Source organism: Lepus europaeus, chromosome X (assembly GCF_033115175.1).
Source record: "Lepus europaeus isolate LE1 chromosome X, mLepTim1.pri, whole genome shotgun sequence".
Taxonomy (NCBI): domain Eukaryota; kingdom Metazoa; phylum Chordata; class Mammalia; order Lagomorpha; family Leporidae; genus Lepus; species Lepus europaeus.
The window spans coordinates 62,303,248-62,319,813 of record NC_084850.1 but is presented as its reverse complement, the minus strand read 5'-3'; the positions used below and the strand labels follow the sequence as shown (position 1 = coordinate 62,319,813).

Genomic DNA, 16,566 nt, shown 5'->3' with positions numbered 1-16,566 from the left:
GACCTTTCTGTCTCTGCCTCTCTCTGTAACTCTTTCATATAAGTAAAATAAATCTTTAAAATTATACTTTTTTGAATAAGTGTAGCTATAGAGAATCGCTAGCTAAAGGGCAGTCTATATGGAGCAAGACTTTACCTATAACATGAGTTTGTAATTGAAGGTGGATATAATTTAGAGGTATACAAAAACCTGAATAAGAAGATTATGTATTTTCACTAGCCTCTAAAACGGCAGCATTTTTTTCCCAATTATTAGTATAGGCAATTAGACTATAGCAGTATAACAACTAACTTCTTCACCAAAGAAGTCAGGGATATTTTTTGCCCTATGTTACTAATGTCTTAAAATTATTTATGTTCATCAGTACTCAAAGTTCTAGGTATGCAATAGGCTTACTGCCTTATGTATATTGTTACTTCACTGTTTTCAAAAGTCACATATGTTTTGTACCATACATTTGTCCTTTAGTAGTTTGATAACTTTTATATGATCAGCTTATTTCATAATCTCATTTATTTTATGTGTTTCAATCTATTTCTAAAGACAGTTTGTAAGCTTCTTCACATTGCCAATACCTTCTATCACATGTAAGGTTAAGACCTGTAATCTAGAAACACAGTGGGTGAAACAGAATTCTCGTATATTAAGGTTGTTGTTTTTTTTCTTTTGAGCAGGTGTAGGTAATAGCAGTGAAGGCGGAAGAGGAAAGGCAGGTGCAAAACTTTTCCAAGATTTTCAGATGTTAAGTAGAATCTGGACTCATCCTTGGTGTTTACAGCTGGACTATATTAGCAAAGAAAATAAGGTAAATGAGATAACCTAAAAATTGTTGAAAAGGTATTTTTTGGAAGTAGTGTATGCTTAGGGAAGAGTTTCTATTGCTTTTTTGTGTATTAATTCTAACTTTTTTTTCTAGTTTATTGCAGTATGTCCTGAATGTGTTATGATTTCAGGAAGTGTTAAATGTTAATCTTTTATTGAGCCCATTCTATAAAGGTTAAAATGATTTTACACTTGTGTAAGTTGTAAAAATAGTTCATCAGTTGACCCAGCTTCTCCTAATGTTCACATCTTGCATAATTATAGTAAAATGATCAATACCAAGAAATTTAACTGTGGTATACTACACTTGATCTTAGCCAAAAGGCCGAGAAGCGATTAACTGTGGTATAATACTATTAACTAAAAATCAAACTTTATTTGGGTCTCATTAATGTTTGTACTTAAGTTTCTTTTTCATGATCCATTCCGGGAGCACCACCCCCACCACCATTATATAATAGTCTTATCCGTCATGTCTCTCTAAAATCTATGATAGTTCTTCAGTCCTGCATTATTTCATGTCAGTTAACTTATGATTAAGGGAAATAAACATCACTATAATTCCTCATATAAATTGAAATAAGTTATTAAAACGTGTCTTTTTTTCTGTAGGGATATTTTGATGAAGACAGTATGGATGAATTTATAGCTTCAGATTCTGATGAGACCTCCATGAGTTTAAGCTCCGATGATTATACAAAGTAAATTGAGTACTTTTTGTACCCTATATTGACACATTTAAAACTCCTTCTTACTCATTGTCCTCTGATGATTGGCATTTGTCTATTTCCTATACTTTCTTACAATCTGAGTTTTCCCCTTTTTTAGAAAGAAGAAAACAAAGGGAAAAAAGGGGAAAAAAGATAGTAGCTCAAGTGGAAGTGGCAGCGACAATGATGTTGAAGTGATTAAAGTATGGAATTCAAGGTCTCGAGGAGGTGGTGATGGAAATGTGGATGAAACAGGAAACAACCCTTCAGTTTCTTTAAAGCTGGAAGAAAGTGAGTCTAAAGAATGTGGCCTTTATACATGATGATTTAGAAAATGTCATGTTATTAGTCCTTTTTTTAGTTATTTGTTGTCCTTACTGGTTGACTCAAAGGAATTTATTAACTGATAAGAGTTTAGGATAATGAGGTGCACATCATTACAAGAAATATCTGATTTTTTACACTTTATTTAAGGTATAGAAATTTCATGTGTTTCCTATAAACAGATTGAGGAACCTTTTAGTTTATACTCATAAGATGAACCTTACACTAAGAATTCAACAGATAGTATGGAAAAAATAACCACTATTCCTCAACAGTAGAGACAAAGGCTCTAACAAATCATTGAGTTTCAAAATGTCAATTACACTCTTATAGATTACCTTTTATGTACTGTATTAGTTATTGCATATCAGAGAAAACATATGATATTTTTCTTTTTGGGACTGGCTTATTTCACTAAGTATAAAGGTTTCCAATTGCATCCATTGTGTTGAAAATGACAGGATTTCATTCCTTTTACCCATAGTGTATGTATACCTTAGTTTCTTTATCCAGTCACCAATTGATGGACATCTAGGTTGATTCCATGTCTTGGCTTTTGTGAATTGACCTGCAGTGAACATAGTGGTACAGATAACTCTTTCATATGCTGATCTAATCTTCTTTTAATGACTTCTCAGGAATGGTATTGCTGGGTCATGTGGTAGGTTTATATTCAGCTTCCTGAGGTATCTCCATACTGTCTTCCATAGTGGCTGCACCGGTTTACATTTCCACCAACAGTGATTAGGTTACCCTTTTTTCAACATACTTGCCAGCATTTGTTGTTTGCTGAGAGCCATTCTGGGGTGAACTGAAGCTCATTGTGGTTTTGATTTGCATTTCCTAGATGTCTAGTGATCCTGAATATTTTTTCATGCATCATACATAATCATTACTGTGTAAGATTTTATTTACTTTTTATTTAAGAGGTAGAGTTATAGACAGTGAGAGGGAGAGACAGAGAAGAAGATCTTCCTTCCATTGATTCACTCTCCATATATATATTATGTATATGTTATATATACAATATATATATATATTATAGAAGGTATATTAAATAAGTAGATGGCTCGGGTCCGGTGCTGTGGTATACGCATAAAGCTGCCACCTACAGTGTTGGCATCCCATATCGGTGCCGGTTTGAGCCCTGGCTGCTCCACTTCCGATCCAGCTCTCTGCTATGGCCTGGGAAAGCAGTGGAAGATGGCCCACGTCCTTGGGCCCCTGCACCTGTGTGGGAAACCTGGAAGAAACTCCTGACTCCTGGCTTCAGATTGGTACAGCCCTGCACATTGCAGCCATTTGCAGAGTGAACCAGCTGATGGAAGACTTTGCTCTCTCTCTGCCTCTGCTTCTCTGTCCCTCTGCCTTTCAAATAAATAAATAAATCTATAATTAAAAAGTAAATGATTCTGAGGTATAATATTTTACTACATCATTTTCATTTCAAAAAACTGCTGTTTTAATTATTTGGCATTAACTTTCTGATTTTTCTGAGAAATAGCATTTTAAATAAGTCATTTATGTTTACCTTACAGTATCCTCATTTCTGTGCTAGTGTTTTATTCAAAGTATTAGATTTATTATTTATTATTTTAGAGTCAGCTTAACTGGTAAACATTTACATTTTAAAGTAATTTTTCGCATGGGTATTCTGTTAAGCACTAATGTAACATATTTATTCATTCAGCAAATATTTGAGTGCTTACATATGCCAGGTACTGTTTTATAAGCTCAGATAAATCCATGAACAAGATGCATTCTTGGAGCTTACTATTTGTCTTAGTCCATTTTCTGTTGCTGTAATATAATGCCTGGTACTGGATGCTTTATAAGAAAAGAAGTTTGTTTTGGTTGTAGTTGTGGAGGCCGGGGAATTAAAAGATCAGGCAGCTGCATCTAGTGACAGCCTATGCAGTGTCAGTTTAACAGAAGTAGATGTGTGTGTGAGAAAGGCAAAATCTGTGTGGTAGCCTTGCTGTATAACAATTGCTGTCCTTGTGACTGGCGCTGTGGCATAGTGGGTCATGCAGTGCTGGCATCCCATGTGGGCACTGGTTTGAGTCCCGGCTGCTCCACTTCCGATTCAGCTCTCTGCTATAGCCTGGGAGAGCAGTAGAAGATGGCCCAAGTCCTTGGGCCCCTGCACCCATGTGGGAGACCTGGAAGAAGCTCCTTGTTCCTGGCTTTGGATTGGCCCAGCTCTGGCCATTGTGGCCAATTGGGGAGTGAACCAGCAGAAGGAAGACCTCTCTATCTACTTCTCTCTCTGCCTCTTTTTCTCTCTCTGTGTAACTCTGACTTTCAAATAAATAAATTAAATAAATTGCTGTCCTGAGAAAAACATTCATCCTTCTTATAGTGTAATTACCTCTTTTTTTTTTTTTGCCTGGCAGAGTTAGACAGAAAGAAAGGTCTTCCTTCCGTTGGTTCACTCCCCAAATAGCCACCACAGCCGGCGGCCGATCCAAAGCCAGGAGCCAGGTGTTTCCTCCTGTTCTCCCACGCGGGTGCAGGGCCCAAGGATCTGGGCCTTCCTGCACTGCACTCCCGGCCACAGCAGAAAATTGGGCTGGAAGAGGAGCAACCGGGACAGAATCCGGCACCGCAGGCGGAGGAATAGCCAAGTGAGCCGTGGCGCCGGCTATCTCATTACCTCTTAAACTCTCTACTACTGTAGTGCTCTTTTTTTTCTTTTGCATATTTGAAAGGTAGAGACAGAGTGAGAGAGGTCTCCCATGGACTGATTTATTCTTCAAATGCATGTAATAATTGGGGCTGAGCCAGGCCAAAACTGGGAGTTGGGTATTCAGTCTAGGTCCCTCCCATGTGTAACTGGGCTCCAACCACTTAGCCATGACCAGCTGTTTCATTGCACGTTAGTAAGCTAGCATAGGGAATGTAGCTGGTACTCAAACCCAGGTATTCTGAAAAGACATGTAGACATTGCAAGTGTTGTCTTAACCACTGTGCCAAATACCTGCCCCTACCATATCTCAACAACAAATGTGGTTGTTTTGAATCAAATTTCTCCCATTTCAGAGGTTACAAACCACAGCACTATTCTCCTATCTAGTATACGTACACTTAATGTGTATTCTTTTAAAAAAATTATTTATTTATTTATTGTGAAAGTCAGAGTTACACAAAGAGAGAAGGAGAGGTGGGTGTGGGGGTGGGCGGTCCTCCATCTGCTGGGTCACTCCCCAATTGGCCACAACAGCCGGAGCTGTGCCGATTCGAAGCCAGGAGCTTCTTCCAGGTCTCCCTCGCGGGTGCAGGGGCCCAAGCACTTGGGCCATCTTCTACTGCTTTCCCAGGCCATAGCAGAGAGTTGGATTGGAAGTGGAGCAGCTGGGACTCTAACCGGTGCCCATATGGGATGCCAGCACTGTAGGTGGCCGCTTTACCCGCTGTGTCGCAGTGCTGGCCCCACACTTAATGCTTTAATGATTGGATAGTTTCTTTTTAAAATCTACAGTGTTTCTTGTCAATGCAATAAAAGATCATTTATTTACTTAAAATACATCAAGTAGTTAAGGATGAAGGTATATAAGGTATTTCAACAGTTGTAGAAGGTAGAATTGAAAAATAAATTCATTTTGATACAAAAACTTTTGAAATCCAAATTTATTTTGATAGAAATCCAAGTGAAAAGTTTATGAAGAATGTGTTTTATGAAAAGACTAAACAGGAATTTGAAACTTTTTTTGCACCAAAATGGACTTTATCTTTTGTTTTTTTGAACTTTTTAAAGCCCTGTCTTAATTTTCTATTTGTTTTTACTTTCTTTTTAAAAATTTATTTATTTATTTTAAAAGGCAAAATTAGAGAGGGAGAAATAGAGAGATCGAGAGAGCACGTGCTTCCATCTACTGATTCAATCCCTAAATGGCTTCAATGGTCAGGGCTAGGCTAGGATAAAGGCAGGAACCTACAACCTTAACTGGGTCTCCCACATGGGTGCAGAGGCCCAGAACCTTAGGACACCTTCTGCTGATTTCCAGGCTCATTAGCAGGGAGCTGGATTGGAAGTGATATATTCGAGACTCCAGCCAGTGCCCATATGGGATGTGGGCATCTTACATGGCAGCCCAACCTGCTGTGCCACACCACTTGTGCCCCACCCCCTTTAAGATTTATTTATTTATTTGAAAGGCAGAGTTACAGAGAGGCGGAGGCAGAGAGATAGAGAGAGGTCTTCCATCCGCTGGTTCACTCCCCTGATGGCCGTATTGGCCAGAGCTCTGCCGATCCAAAACCAAGAGCCAAGAGTTTCTTTTGGGTCTTCCATGCAGTTGCAGTGGCCATAGGACTCAGGGCATCTTCTGCTGCTTTCTAAGACTATAGCAGAGAGCTGGATTGGAATTGGAGCAGCTGAGACTTGAACTGGTGCCCATTTGGGATGCTAGCACTATAGGTTGCAGGTTTACCGACTATGCCATAGTGCCGGCCCCTGCCCTTTGTTTTTCCTTTCATCTATAAAAAGCAGGTACTTAGTTAAATCATTTGTTATGTATGTGCATGTACATGTGTTGTGTATATATATGTGTATATATATATATATATACAATTCCCTTAGTTGCAACAGAAATTCACAATCCATGTGGATGATAAAATAAGAAAATTCACCAATGCTATATCTGTAAGTTTTAATTTCATTCAGACATAAATGGTGATATTACATGTCTGATGAGTATATAATATGTCTAATAAATATGCCTACATTAATTTAAAAAGTCTTTATTGCTACAAGTGCAAATCATCTGAATCCGCAATGAGTCATAGTCTTTAACTTGTAGAGTCTTGTCTTGATATGAGTGATGATTGCTGAAGGTTAGGCTGTGTATGACACTTTGTTAAAATCTGATAATGAATTTTGCTCCATCTTCTGATCTGTTTTTTGATGCATGTTTTCACAGCAGGACTTAATGCTATAGCAATTTGATAGCATTTTACCCACAATAGAAATTTTAATACTGGAATCAATCCTCTCCAACCCTTCCACTGTATCGTCAATTTCTTTTATGTAATATTCTGAGCTCTTGTTATCATTTAAGCATTTTTACCAATCTCAAGAAACTTTCTTCTTTCTTGATCCACAAGAATCAACTCAGGTTTCATTTCTAGTTACTTTCAACTGGTTTTAAATCTCACAAAGTCATATGTGAGATTTGGGGTCACCTTCTTCCAAACTCTCGTTAATGTTGATATGTTGACCTTCTCTCACGAATCATTAATGTTCTTAATGGCATTATGCAAGGGTGGGTGGGAGAGGGGGAGAGGGTGAGGACTTCTATCTGCTGGTTTACTCCCCAATTGGCTGCAATGATTGGAGCTGTGCCGATCCAAAGCCAAGAGCCAGGAACTTTCTCTGGTTCTCCCGTGCATGTGCAGGCTCTCAAGGACTTGGGCCATCTTCCACTGCTTTTCCAGGCCATAACAGAGAGCTGGATCAAAAGTGGAGAAGCTGGGACTCAAACCGGTTCCCATAGGGCATGGTGGCACTGCAGGTGGTGGTTTTTTCTTCTAAGCCACAGTGCCAGCCCCCGTCTCAAGTTTCACATATAGAATGTTGAGTCATGTCTTTGTTTTCTTGAAGCTCAAGTTTCCTTTAAAGAGTTCTTTTGAGTTCTGCATCTCGGAGTTTGCAGCTATCATTTGCTGTCTTATGAATTCTTTTGTTTCTCAGATGAAGTCATTGTTCCATGAAATTGCTTGATGCTTGTTTGTATATTACATCATCTGTGTATCGAAAAATTAGGTACTTTTAGCATTTTGTATACTCTTTGTTTATGCCTGTTCTTTTAGAAATTTTAAACATTCTGCTTATTTTCTCTGAGCCTGTGGATACTTCAGCTATTTCAGCCCTAGAAGACACCCTATTTCAAGGTTTCTCCAACTCTGCTGTTGTTATTTTATCTCTATTTCACCACTAGAGGGCGCTCCATCCCAGATTTATCACTAATCTGCATTTGGAAGTGATATTTAGATTGAATTAGAAGTGTCAAACAAAAAAAAAAAAAAAAAAAAAAGAAATGAATTAGAAGTGTCTAAAAAAGGTTCACCTATCTCTACACCTCTTTGCCTGGATCTGGAATTTTGCCCGGATATCTCATCCACAGACATTGGCCTGTAGTCAGACACAATAGGATTCTGCCTGGCTCTGGTCCTCACTGTGTAGGTACTGGCCCCAGTTTCCTCTGTAATGACTTGACACTTATCCCTCTTCTCTTCTCTCAGATGGTCAGCTATTCTGTTCATATTATGCTGCCTGAAGTTGGAGGAAGAATGAGGTGGGCAGTACTGTGGCAACCAATGCCATATTAGATCACACTCAGAGCTCACAGCCAGTGAGACCTGCACAGCCCTTGGGTAGGACCCAGGCCCATGCTACTGTGGGCTGCCTTATGTTGAGATGGTGTAATGGTTTGTGTCTACTACATTTGATGTTGGAATTTAAGTCTGACAGACTGGTACGACAGGTTTCCACTTGGCACTGGGACGAGTCCAGAGGCTCTGTCTGCAGTTGCTGACCTGATGGAGACCATTGGGATCTGCCCAGTGTTAGGATTTACTAGCTCAACACTAGGTCCCAACACTAGTCTTGGGATCACTTTTATGCTCTACTTCCCAGTAACTGAAGCCTTGTTCTTTGCTGTCTCTTGTTGGATGAAAAGTAATAGAGGTAGTCCCTTGGCAACCCAGGCTTAAATTAAACCATGTCACACTGGTTATGATAAAGGGCAAAACATGAGACCATCCTACTGGGGTACAGGTCCAAAGACTCCACCTGTGAGTGTCATACTGAAAATAGGGGACTTTGGGCTCTATTTGGTGCTCAGTCTCACTGTGGCAGGTCTGACCTGAGCTCTAAGGAAATGCCCTATGCTCAGTTTTTTACCCTACTCCCCTGCGAATGAAGTCTAACTCTTCCCTTTCAACCTGAGATTGGCAGAGTAGTGGTAGAAGCAGTCCCTTTACCACCCAGGCTAATATACTAAGGTGACTCACATGAGTTTCTCAGCCACAGAGATGGGCATAGTCTCTGGGGTGTGTGTTAGGCCTGCATGCAGCTGGCTTAACACTCAAACTCTAAACATGAGTCTTTCCAAACTCAGGCACAGATTTCTGCTTGTTGCTGGGGCAGTTGTAGAGGCTGTATCTGTGAGCTCTGGCTTTGGGGATAGGAATCTTTGGACTGTATCTGATGGTGAATCTCACTGCAGTAATGGAGCTCTAAAGTTAAGTCTTATATTCACTTTCCTACCCTGCTTCTGCAGCACCTGGAATTCTTTCTTCACTTTTCTGTCTGAGTATGGGGAAGGGGTGGTTAGAGGTAGTCCCTTTGTTCTTTGATCCAGAGACTCGGTCTGCAGGTGGTGCTGGCCTGGGAGAAGGAGTCAAGGGGCCCTGATACTAGGTTATACTCTTGCTGGCTTGGTACTGTGTTTCTAGTGGAAGGTTTGGATTTAATTCCTTCTCCCTCCCCTTAGCAGGATCACCTCTCTCCAAGTTGCACTGCCTGGAGTTGTTGCAGGGGTGCTATCAGGAAACTTTCTTTCTTGCCTTCTTCAATGTGTCTTGTCGTCTCATTATGCTAAAATCAGGAACTGTGGTCTCTTACCTGACTTCCTTAGCTCTTGTGAAGGTTGTTTGTTATGTGAATATGTGTTCGGATTGGTGTTTATATGAGGAGACAATCACACCTTACTCAGCTGCCATCTTATTCAGTTCACTTGTTTCTAGCTTTTGATTTAAAGTGGAAATGTGCAACTCTTCCTTTCACTTGAACACTAGAGGCCATTGTGGGGTTATTAGCCTACTTTCAATATTGTGTGTCTCGAAGATTAGAGAGGCCTGGTGAGAAAGACAGGGCATAGTGAGTTGGTGGAACAATCAGAACACACACAGCGTTTTTTTTTTTTTTTTATTTAAACATTTATTTATTTGTTTGAAAGTCAGAGTTACACAGAGGGAGGGAGGGGAGAGACAGAGATCTTCCATCTGCTTGTTCACTCCCCAATTGGCTGCAATGGCCAGAGCTGTGCCGATCTGAAGCCAAGAGCCAGGAGCTTCTTCCGGGTCTCCCATGTGGATACAGGGGCCCAAGGACTTGGGCCATCCTCCACTGCCCTCCCAGGCCACAGCAGAGAGCTGGGTCGGAAGTGGAGCAACCGGGTCTCAAACCGACACTCATATGGGATGTCGGCCTCCAGGCCAGGGTGTTAACCCACTACACCACAGTACCAGTGCGCGCGCGTGCCCCCCCCCCCCCAGCATTTTTTAAGTTTGCTCTCTTATATGGGTATAATTTATGGTACCCCAAAACAATTACAGCTGTACATCCAAGATCTTCATTTATATATCTGATTAGTATTGATCTTTCATTGGAAAGGCAGAGAAACAGCGACAGATAGACAAAGAGTTTCCATCCGCTGATTCACTTTCTAAATGCTAGCAATAGCCAGGCTGAAGCTTGTAAATAGCCCATAACTCTGGGTCTCCTGTGTGGGTAGTAGGGGGACCCAACTATTTGAGCCACCATTTTCTGCCTCCCAGGATGCACATTAGCAAGAAGTTGGAATTGGAAACAATGGATGGAAACAAAGCCAGTATTTGAGCCCAGGCAATGAGCGTGGGATGTGGTGTTCCCAAGCAGTATCTCAACCTCTGAGCCAAACACCTGTCCCACATCGAAAATCTTTGCTCAGAGCTCATCATAACATAGTAATAGAATAGTTATAAATATTATGAGAATTGCCAAAATGTGATACAGAGAAATGAAGTGAATACATACTATTGTGAAAAGGGCTCTAATAAATGTGCAGATTTGCCACAGACTTCTTTGAGAGACAGGGAGGGAAGGAGCGGCAGGAGAGAAGACAGATGCCTACAACAGCTGGGACTTGTCCAAGCCAATGCAAGGAGCTGGAACTCAATCCAGGTCTCCCACATCGGAGGCAGGAACCTAGTTATTTGAACCATCACCACTACCTTCCAAGGGCTGCATTAGCAGGAAGCTGAAGTCAGAATCAGTGCCAGCCCACATGGGAGACCAGGAGGAAGCACCTGGCTCCTGGCTTTGGATCAGTGCAGTGCCGGCCGTGGCGGCCATTTGGGGGGTGAATCAATGGAAGGAAGACCCTTCTCTCTGTATCTCTCTCTCACTGTCTAACTGCCTATCAAAAAAAAAAAAAAAGAATCAGTGCCAGATATTGAACTCCAATACTCTATTATGGGATCACAAGTATCTTAACCTCTGCCCACCCAAATCTAAACCTTTCAACTTCTAAAAAAATCCAAATATCCACCAAAGCAGTCAAGAACAATGAAATAAAATGAGATGTGCCTATTCCCAGGGTACTTACTAATTGGAGTAACACTTATTTCTCTGGGTGATTTTTTTTTTTTTTTGACGGGCAGAATGGACAGTGAGAGAGAGAGAGAGAAAGGTCTTCCTTTTTGCCGTTGGTTCACCCTCCAATGGCTGCCGCGGTAGGCGCGCTGTGGCCGGCGCACTGTGCTGATCCGATGGCAGGAGCCAGGTGCTTATCTTGGTCTCCCATGGGGTGCAGGGCCCAAGCACTTGGGCCATCCTCCACTGCACTCCCGGGCCACAGCAGAGAGCTGGCCTGGAAGAGGGGCAACCGGGACAGGATCGGTGCCCCGACCGGGACTAGTACCCGGTGTGCTGGCACCGCAAGGCGGAGGATTAGCCTATTGAGCCGCGGCGCCGGCCCTCTCTGGGTGATTTATTTTAGTCATTACTGTAAGGTATTATGATTTTATCCAGTAAGATAAAAATTATAGTGGAACCTATTGTATTTGCCCAGAAATTGTAACCTATCCTCTGTATTGAGATTGCTTATCTATCTAGCTGCAATATTTGCAAGGATGTTTTTTTAGTTCAGATGTCTTCTACATTTTGGTAACCATCGTAGACATTGTGTGCAACCTGTAGAAGTATAGAATTCTCTAAATGTCTGATGATTTACCAGTTGACTAATTGTTAAAAGGAATGTATTCAATATTTGTTTGATCAGCTGTGTGTCAGTAGTTACCAAGACTTACCCCCAGGTTCACTAGAAAACCTCACATACAGGACTGAGGATATAATCATATTCAGTATTATTATTTAATACAATAAAAATACACAAAGAAAAAAAATGAGGTAAAGTCCGGGGGAAACCAAGTAAAACCTTACAAGAGTCCTCTGCCTGTAGAAAGCATGCTAGTTTGGGCTCTATTTGGTGCTCAGTCACAATGAGTCACAATGTTTGTGAAGTTTTCACTGTAAAAGATACTCGTTATAGACTAAGTTCCCAAGTTTTTTACTGGGGGTGCTTCATGTAGTCGCTGTCTGCTGGCTTATCGTAAATCTCAGATTCCCACAGGGAAAATTGGGTGTTCAGAATAAACCACATTGTACAAACAGTGAACCACTGTTGTCAGGAGTTTTCTTATCAATACTGGGGACTCTACCATTTGTGTTCTCAGAAACCAGCAAAGGGCCAACAATTGCAAGGAAGCTTTTCTGATATGATGAAATTTGAGCTGACTCTTAAAGGTTAGTAAGGGTTGAATAAATTTTTTTCCTGGCAAAGGAGGAGAGAACATCAAGGAAGTAATTCAAGGAAAAGTATGGATCATAAAAGTATTTGGCATCTTTAAGCACTAGTTCATTGTGGCTTGAATATGTATGTAGTGAATTGTCTAAAAATAATAGAAATCTCTAGAGCCCAGACACAAAGAGGGAACTGATAAACAATAGGTTGAAGAAGATGTACTGTGGAATTCTTAGAGTGACACTAGTCTTGAGACTAGCAGTTGTTGATTTTCATCTACCCCAGGGTCAGTATATAAATCTCAAGCCTCATTTAGTTCTTAGAATCCTTTGTTAAAGCTAAATCATTTATTTAAGATTTATTTATTTGAAAGGCAGAGTTACAGAGAGAGAGAGAGAGAGAGAGAGAGAGAGAAGGATAGACAGACAGGGATCTTCTATCTGCTGGTTCACTCCCCAGATTGCCAAAATGACTGGGGTTGAACTAGGCTGAAGCCAGGAGTCAAAAGCTTCTTCTAGGTCTCCCCTTGGGGACAGAAGCCCAAGATCTTGGACCATTTTCTGCTGCTTTTCCAGGGACATTAGTAGGGAGCTGGATCAGAAGTGGAACAGCTGTTACTTGAACTGGTGCCCATATAGGATGCCGACGTTGCGGGCCGTGGCTTTAACATTTACACTGTGCAACAATTCTGGCCTCACTGAATTTTTTTTTTCTTTAAAAACCTTTTTGTCGAGAGTTGCTGAATCTTTTTTTTTTTTAAAGATTTATTTATTTATTTGAAAGTTAGAATTGCACAGAGAAAGAAGGAAAGGCGGGGGCGGGGAGGTGTTGGGCCTTCCATCCGGTGATTCACTCCTCAATTGGCTGCAATGGCAGAAGCTGCACGGATCTGAAGCCAGGAGCCAGGAGCTTCCTCTGGATCTTCCCACGCAGGTGCAGGGGCCCAAGGAATTGGACTATCTTCTACTGCTTTCCCAGGCCACAGCAGAGAGCTGGACTGGAAGCAGAACAGCCAGGACTCGAACTGGCGCCCATATGGGATACAGGCAGCGACTTTGTCCGCTACACCACAGTGCGGGTCCCTAACATGGTATTTAAAAAAATTTAAATATAACTTGGTGCCAGACAATTTACAACTTAAATGGACATTATTTGATGAAAGTATAACTCAATAAAATTGAATATTCATTGAAGTTATTTCATAGTAGCCAAAAATAAAAAGAATCCAGATATTTGTGAGCAGGAGAATAAAGAAATTATGGTATATTCATGAGCTGGTACTTTTGTGATGACTTAAAAATGTTTTATAACAAAATTACTACTTTTTAACTACATTGCCTTAAAAAGCTACTGCTTAAATTGTATTTAAACAAATGAAACCTATATATTGCTAATTTTTATCTCACTATATTTGATTCTTTAATAGATTATTTTGTGCTGCTTTCTTTTTATAGTCAACAGTTTGAGGATAAATCAGAAAATAATTTAATGTAATAAAGTGATTCTAAGAGCAATCCTTATTTGTGTTTCCTAGGATTTTGGTAGCATGGTGAAATGTTTTCTGCCCCCAGAATCTTTTTTCCCTATTGATCTCTGAGTCTCTCTGCTTCTCTCAGATGCTCTTGTTTCTTGTCTGCTGGGGTGTTCTTGGAAATGGAGGAGTTTTACTCATTCAAGACTGAGAGAATTTCTGTCTGGGGCCTCTTGTCTTTCTGAGCTCCCCATCCTGTCTCCAGAATCTCTCTTTCATACTTCGATTCTCTGAAGTCTATCTCTTGCTTATGCTCACTTTGTGTTTATCCCAAAGGCTTCCCTTGTTTCCCACTTTGTGCCTTTCTATCTCAATGTAGAGTGCTTTCTCTTACCATGGTTTTTCTGTATGGGTGCCTGCTTGTGTGTCTGTCTCTTTTTCTCTCCCCTCACCCAAGTCCCTGTCATTCTGTTTTTCTTACTCTATCCTTGCACTGGTCCTTTTCTGCCTTCATCGGCATCATTTGCTTTCTTTCCTAATATACCTACTTATGTTATGTTCCATTTATTTTATTTAGGTAAAGCTACTTCCTCTTCTAATCCAAGCAGCCCAGCTCCAGATTGGTACAAAGATTTTGTTACAGATGCTGATGCTGAGATTTTAGAGCATTCTGGAAAAATGGTACTTCTCTTTGAAATTCTTCGGATGGCAGAGGAAATTGGAGATAAAGTGTAAGTTCTTTCTTATATTTATTATTTGAGCAGACTCTTCGATAACCTTTCTGTTTAAACAATCTTTTTGAACAAATTTATATTTTCTTCTTAGCCAAAGATGTAATTTCTTTGATTACTATAGTGCTAGGCCGATAGAAACAACCACCTTCTTCATAAGCTGCATATTCAAATTATTTTCTTGAGTCCTGTTTTCCACTTAGAGCTACTGCACCTTTAACTTAATTCCTTCATGCAAGCTTTCAGTTGTTATCTATGATTTACCGTCTTCAAATCTGGTAAACTTCTGTTAGAGACTTAATTTAATAACCTCTTTGAGTATTCTTCATTTCTCCTTTGTCTTTTGTTCATGCTTGTTTTACTGATACCATTTGTTCCATCTTTCTGTTCTCTACATCTCCTTCCCTAATCTTACACGTATATTTTATAAGACATTTTCATAAAAAATAGTTGCAATGCTTTTTTTTTCAAAATTTATTTACTTATTTGAAAGGCAGAGTTGAGGGAGAGAGAATCTTCTATCTGCTGGTTCACTCCCCAAATGGTCACAGTGTCCCGGGCTGGGCCAAGCCAGAGCCATGAGCTTCTTCAGGTCTCCCATATGGACGCAGGGGCCCGAGGATTTGGGTCATCTGGGATTTGGGCAATCTTCTGCTGTTTTCTCAGACACATTAGCAGGGAGTTGGATCAGAAGTGGAGCAGCTAGGACTCGAACTTGCATCCATACGGGATGCCAGCATTGCAAGTGGAGGCTTAACCTTCTAGGCTACAGCACTGGCTGCTGTAATACTTTTTAATAACAATTAACATAAGGCTAAAATCTTTCATCTGGAAAAAAATCAAATTTAATTCCTTGAACTCTCTGTAAAGAGGCAGACCTTCAGTTACATACCTATACTGCATTTTAATAAACTCCTAACACTTTCTAGCATGTTTGTCTTTTTATGGAATAGTAAGCTATTTGAAGACTCAGACTGTTTTATTACCTACTGTACTTGGCACCTAAGTAAGTGCTCACTAAAAGTTATATTGTTTGCACATTGCTGCTTTATTTATACAAAACCAAATGGTTCAAGTATAGGATAATATTGACTTAGAGTGGTACTAGTGAAATTAAAGGCTGTGTTTTGGGGTAGAAACGATACGATAGAATAAATAAAGGGCAGTAAGGAGAAAATAGTTGAAGAATGATTCTAGGCTACTAGCTTAAGTGGCTGGTGGATTATAGTATTATTTATTTAGGAGAATATTAGAGAGGAACTATCACAGAGCTCTACTCTAGCTGTGTTAAGTTTGAGATGCTTGTTAGGTGAAGGATGTCAAGTAGGAAGTGGATATTTGTGTGCAGAGTTCTGAAGATGTCTGAAGAGACTATTGTTTTAGAGGTGCTTTTTCTGTGATCAACTTCTGTGGTTTAAAATTGAGTTTTAGGGGAAGGCACTTGGCTTAGTGCTTAAGAGGACAATGCCACATATCAGAGTGCATGAGTTCAATACCTAACTCTGCTCCTGACTCCAGCTTACTGTTAATACAAACCCTGGGAGGCAGTGATGGTGTCTCAAGATTTGAAGTGTACTCCTACCTTTCATATGGGTGAACTGGATTAAGTTCCTGGCTTCTGGCTCCTGTTTTATCCTGCCCCAACCCCAGTTATTGTGGGTACTTGAGTGTGGGGGTGGGTGGGTGGGTAGGATGAACCAGAGGATAGGAGTTTTCTCTGTTTGCCTCTGTCTATCTCAAATAGATAAATTAATAACTTGTAAAGAAATTTCTGAATATAAAAAGTTAATTTTTGAGTATCAGAATTCTAAGAATATAGGAGGGTTTTAGTGGGCTTTTAATTTCCTACTCACTGCAGGAATTTCTTCTATTATGTTCATTCTAGATGTCCTCCTATTTTTATGTCCTCCTGTTTTATGATGGTTGAATTACTTTGAATT

The 16,566-nt window shown here is 40.3% G+C and overlaps 1 protein-coding gene and 1 pseudogene across 9 annotated transcripts in view; one reads left to right on the top strand and one right to left on the bottom strand.

Moving 5' to 3' along the window:
- Nucleotides 1-16,566, top strand: part of ATRX (ATRX chromatin remodeler) — a 202,620-nt gene that overhangs the window by 117,939 nt on the left and 68,115 nt on the right. For 7 of the 9 annotated variants that reach the window (XM_062184328.1, XM_062184324.1, XM_062184322.1 and 4 more), the window contains 4 exons: nt 672-805; nt 1,435-1,523; nt 1,651-1,823; nt 14,473-14,626. In XM_062184328.1, the coding sequence (XP_062040312.1) occupies nt 672-805; nt 1,435-1,523; nt 1,651-1,823; nt 14,473-14,626 (550 nt within the window). The remainder of the gene's footprint in view (nt 1-671; nt 806-1,434; nt 1,524-1,650; nt 1,824-14,472; nt 14,627-16,566) is intronic. The other 2 variants (XM_062184325.1, XM_062184321.1) reach the window with 1 other exon arrangement.
- LOC133753949 (U2 spliceosomal RNA) lies at nt 993-1,159 on the bottom strand (annotated as a pseudogene).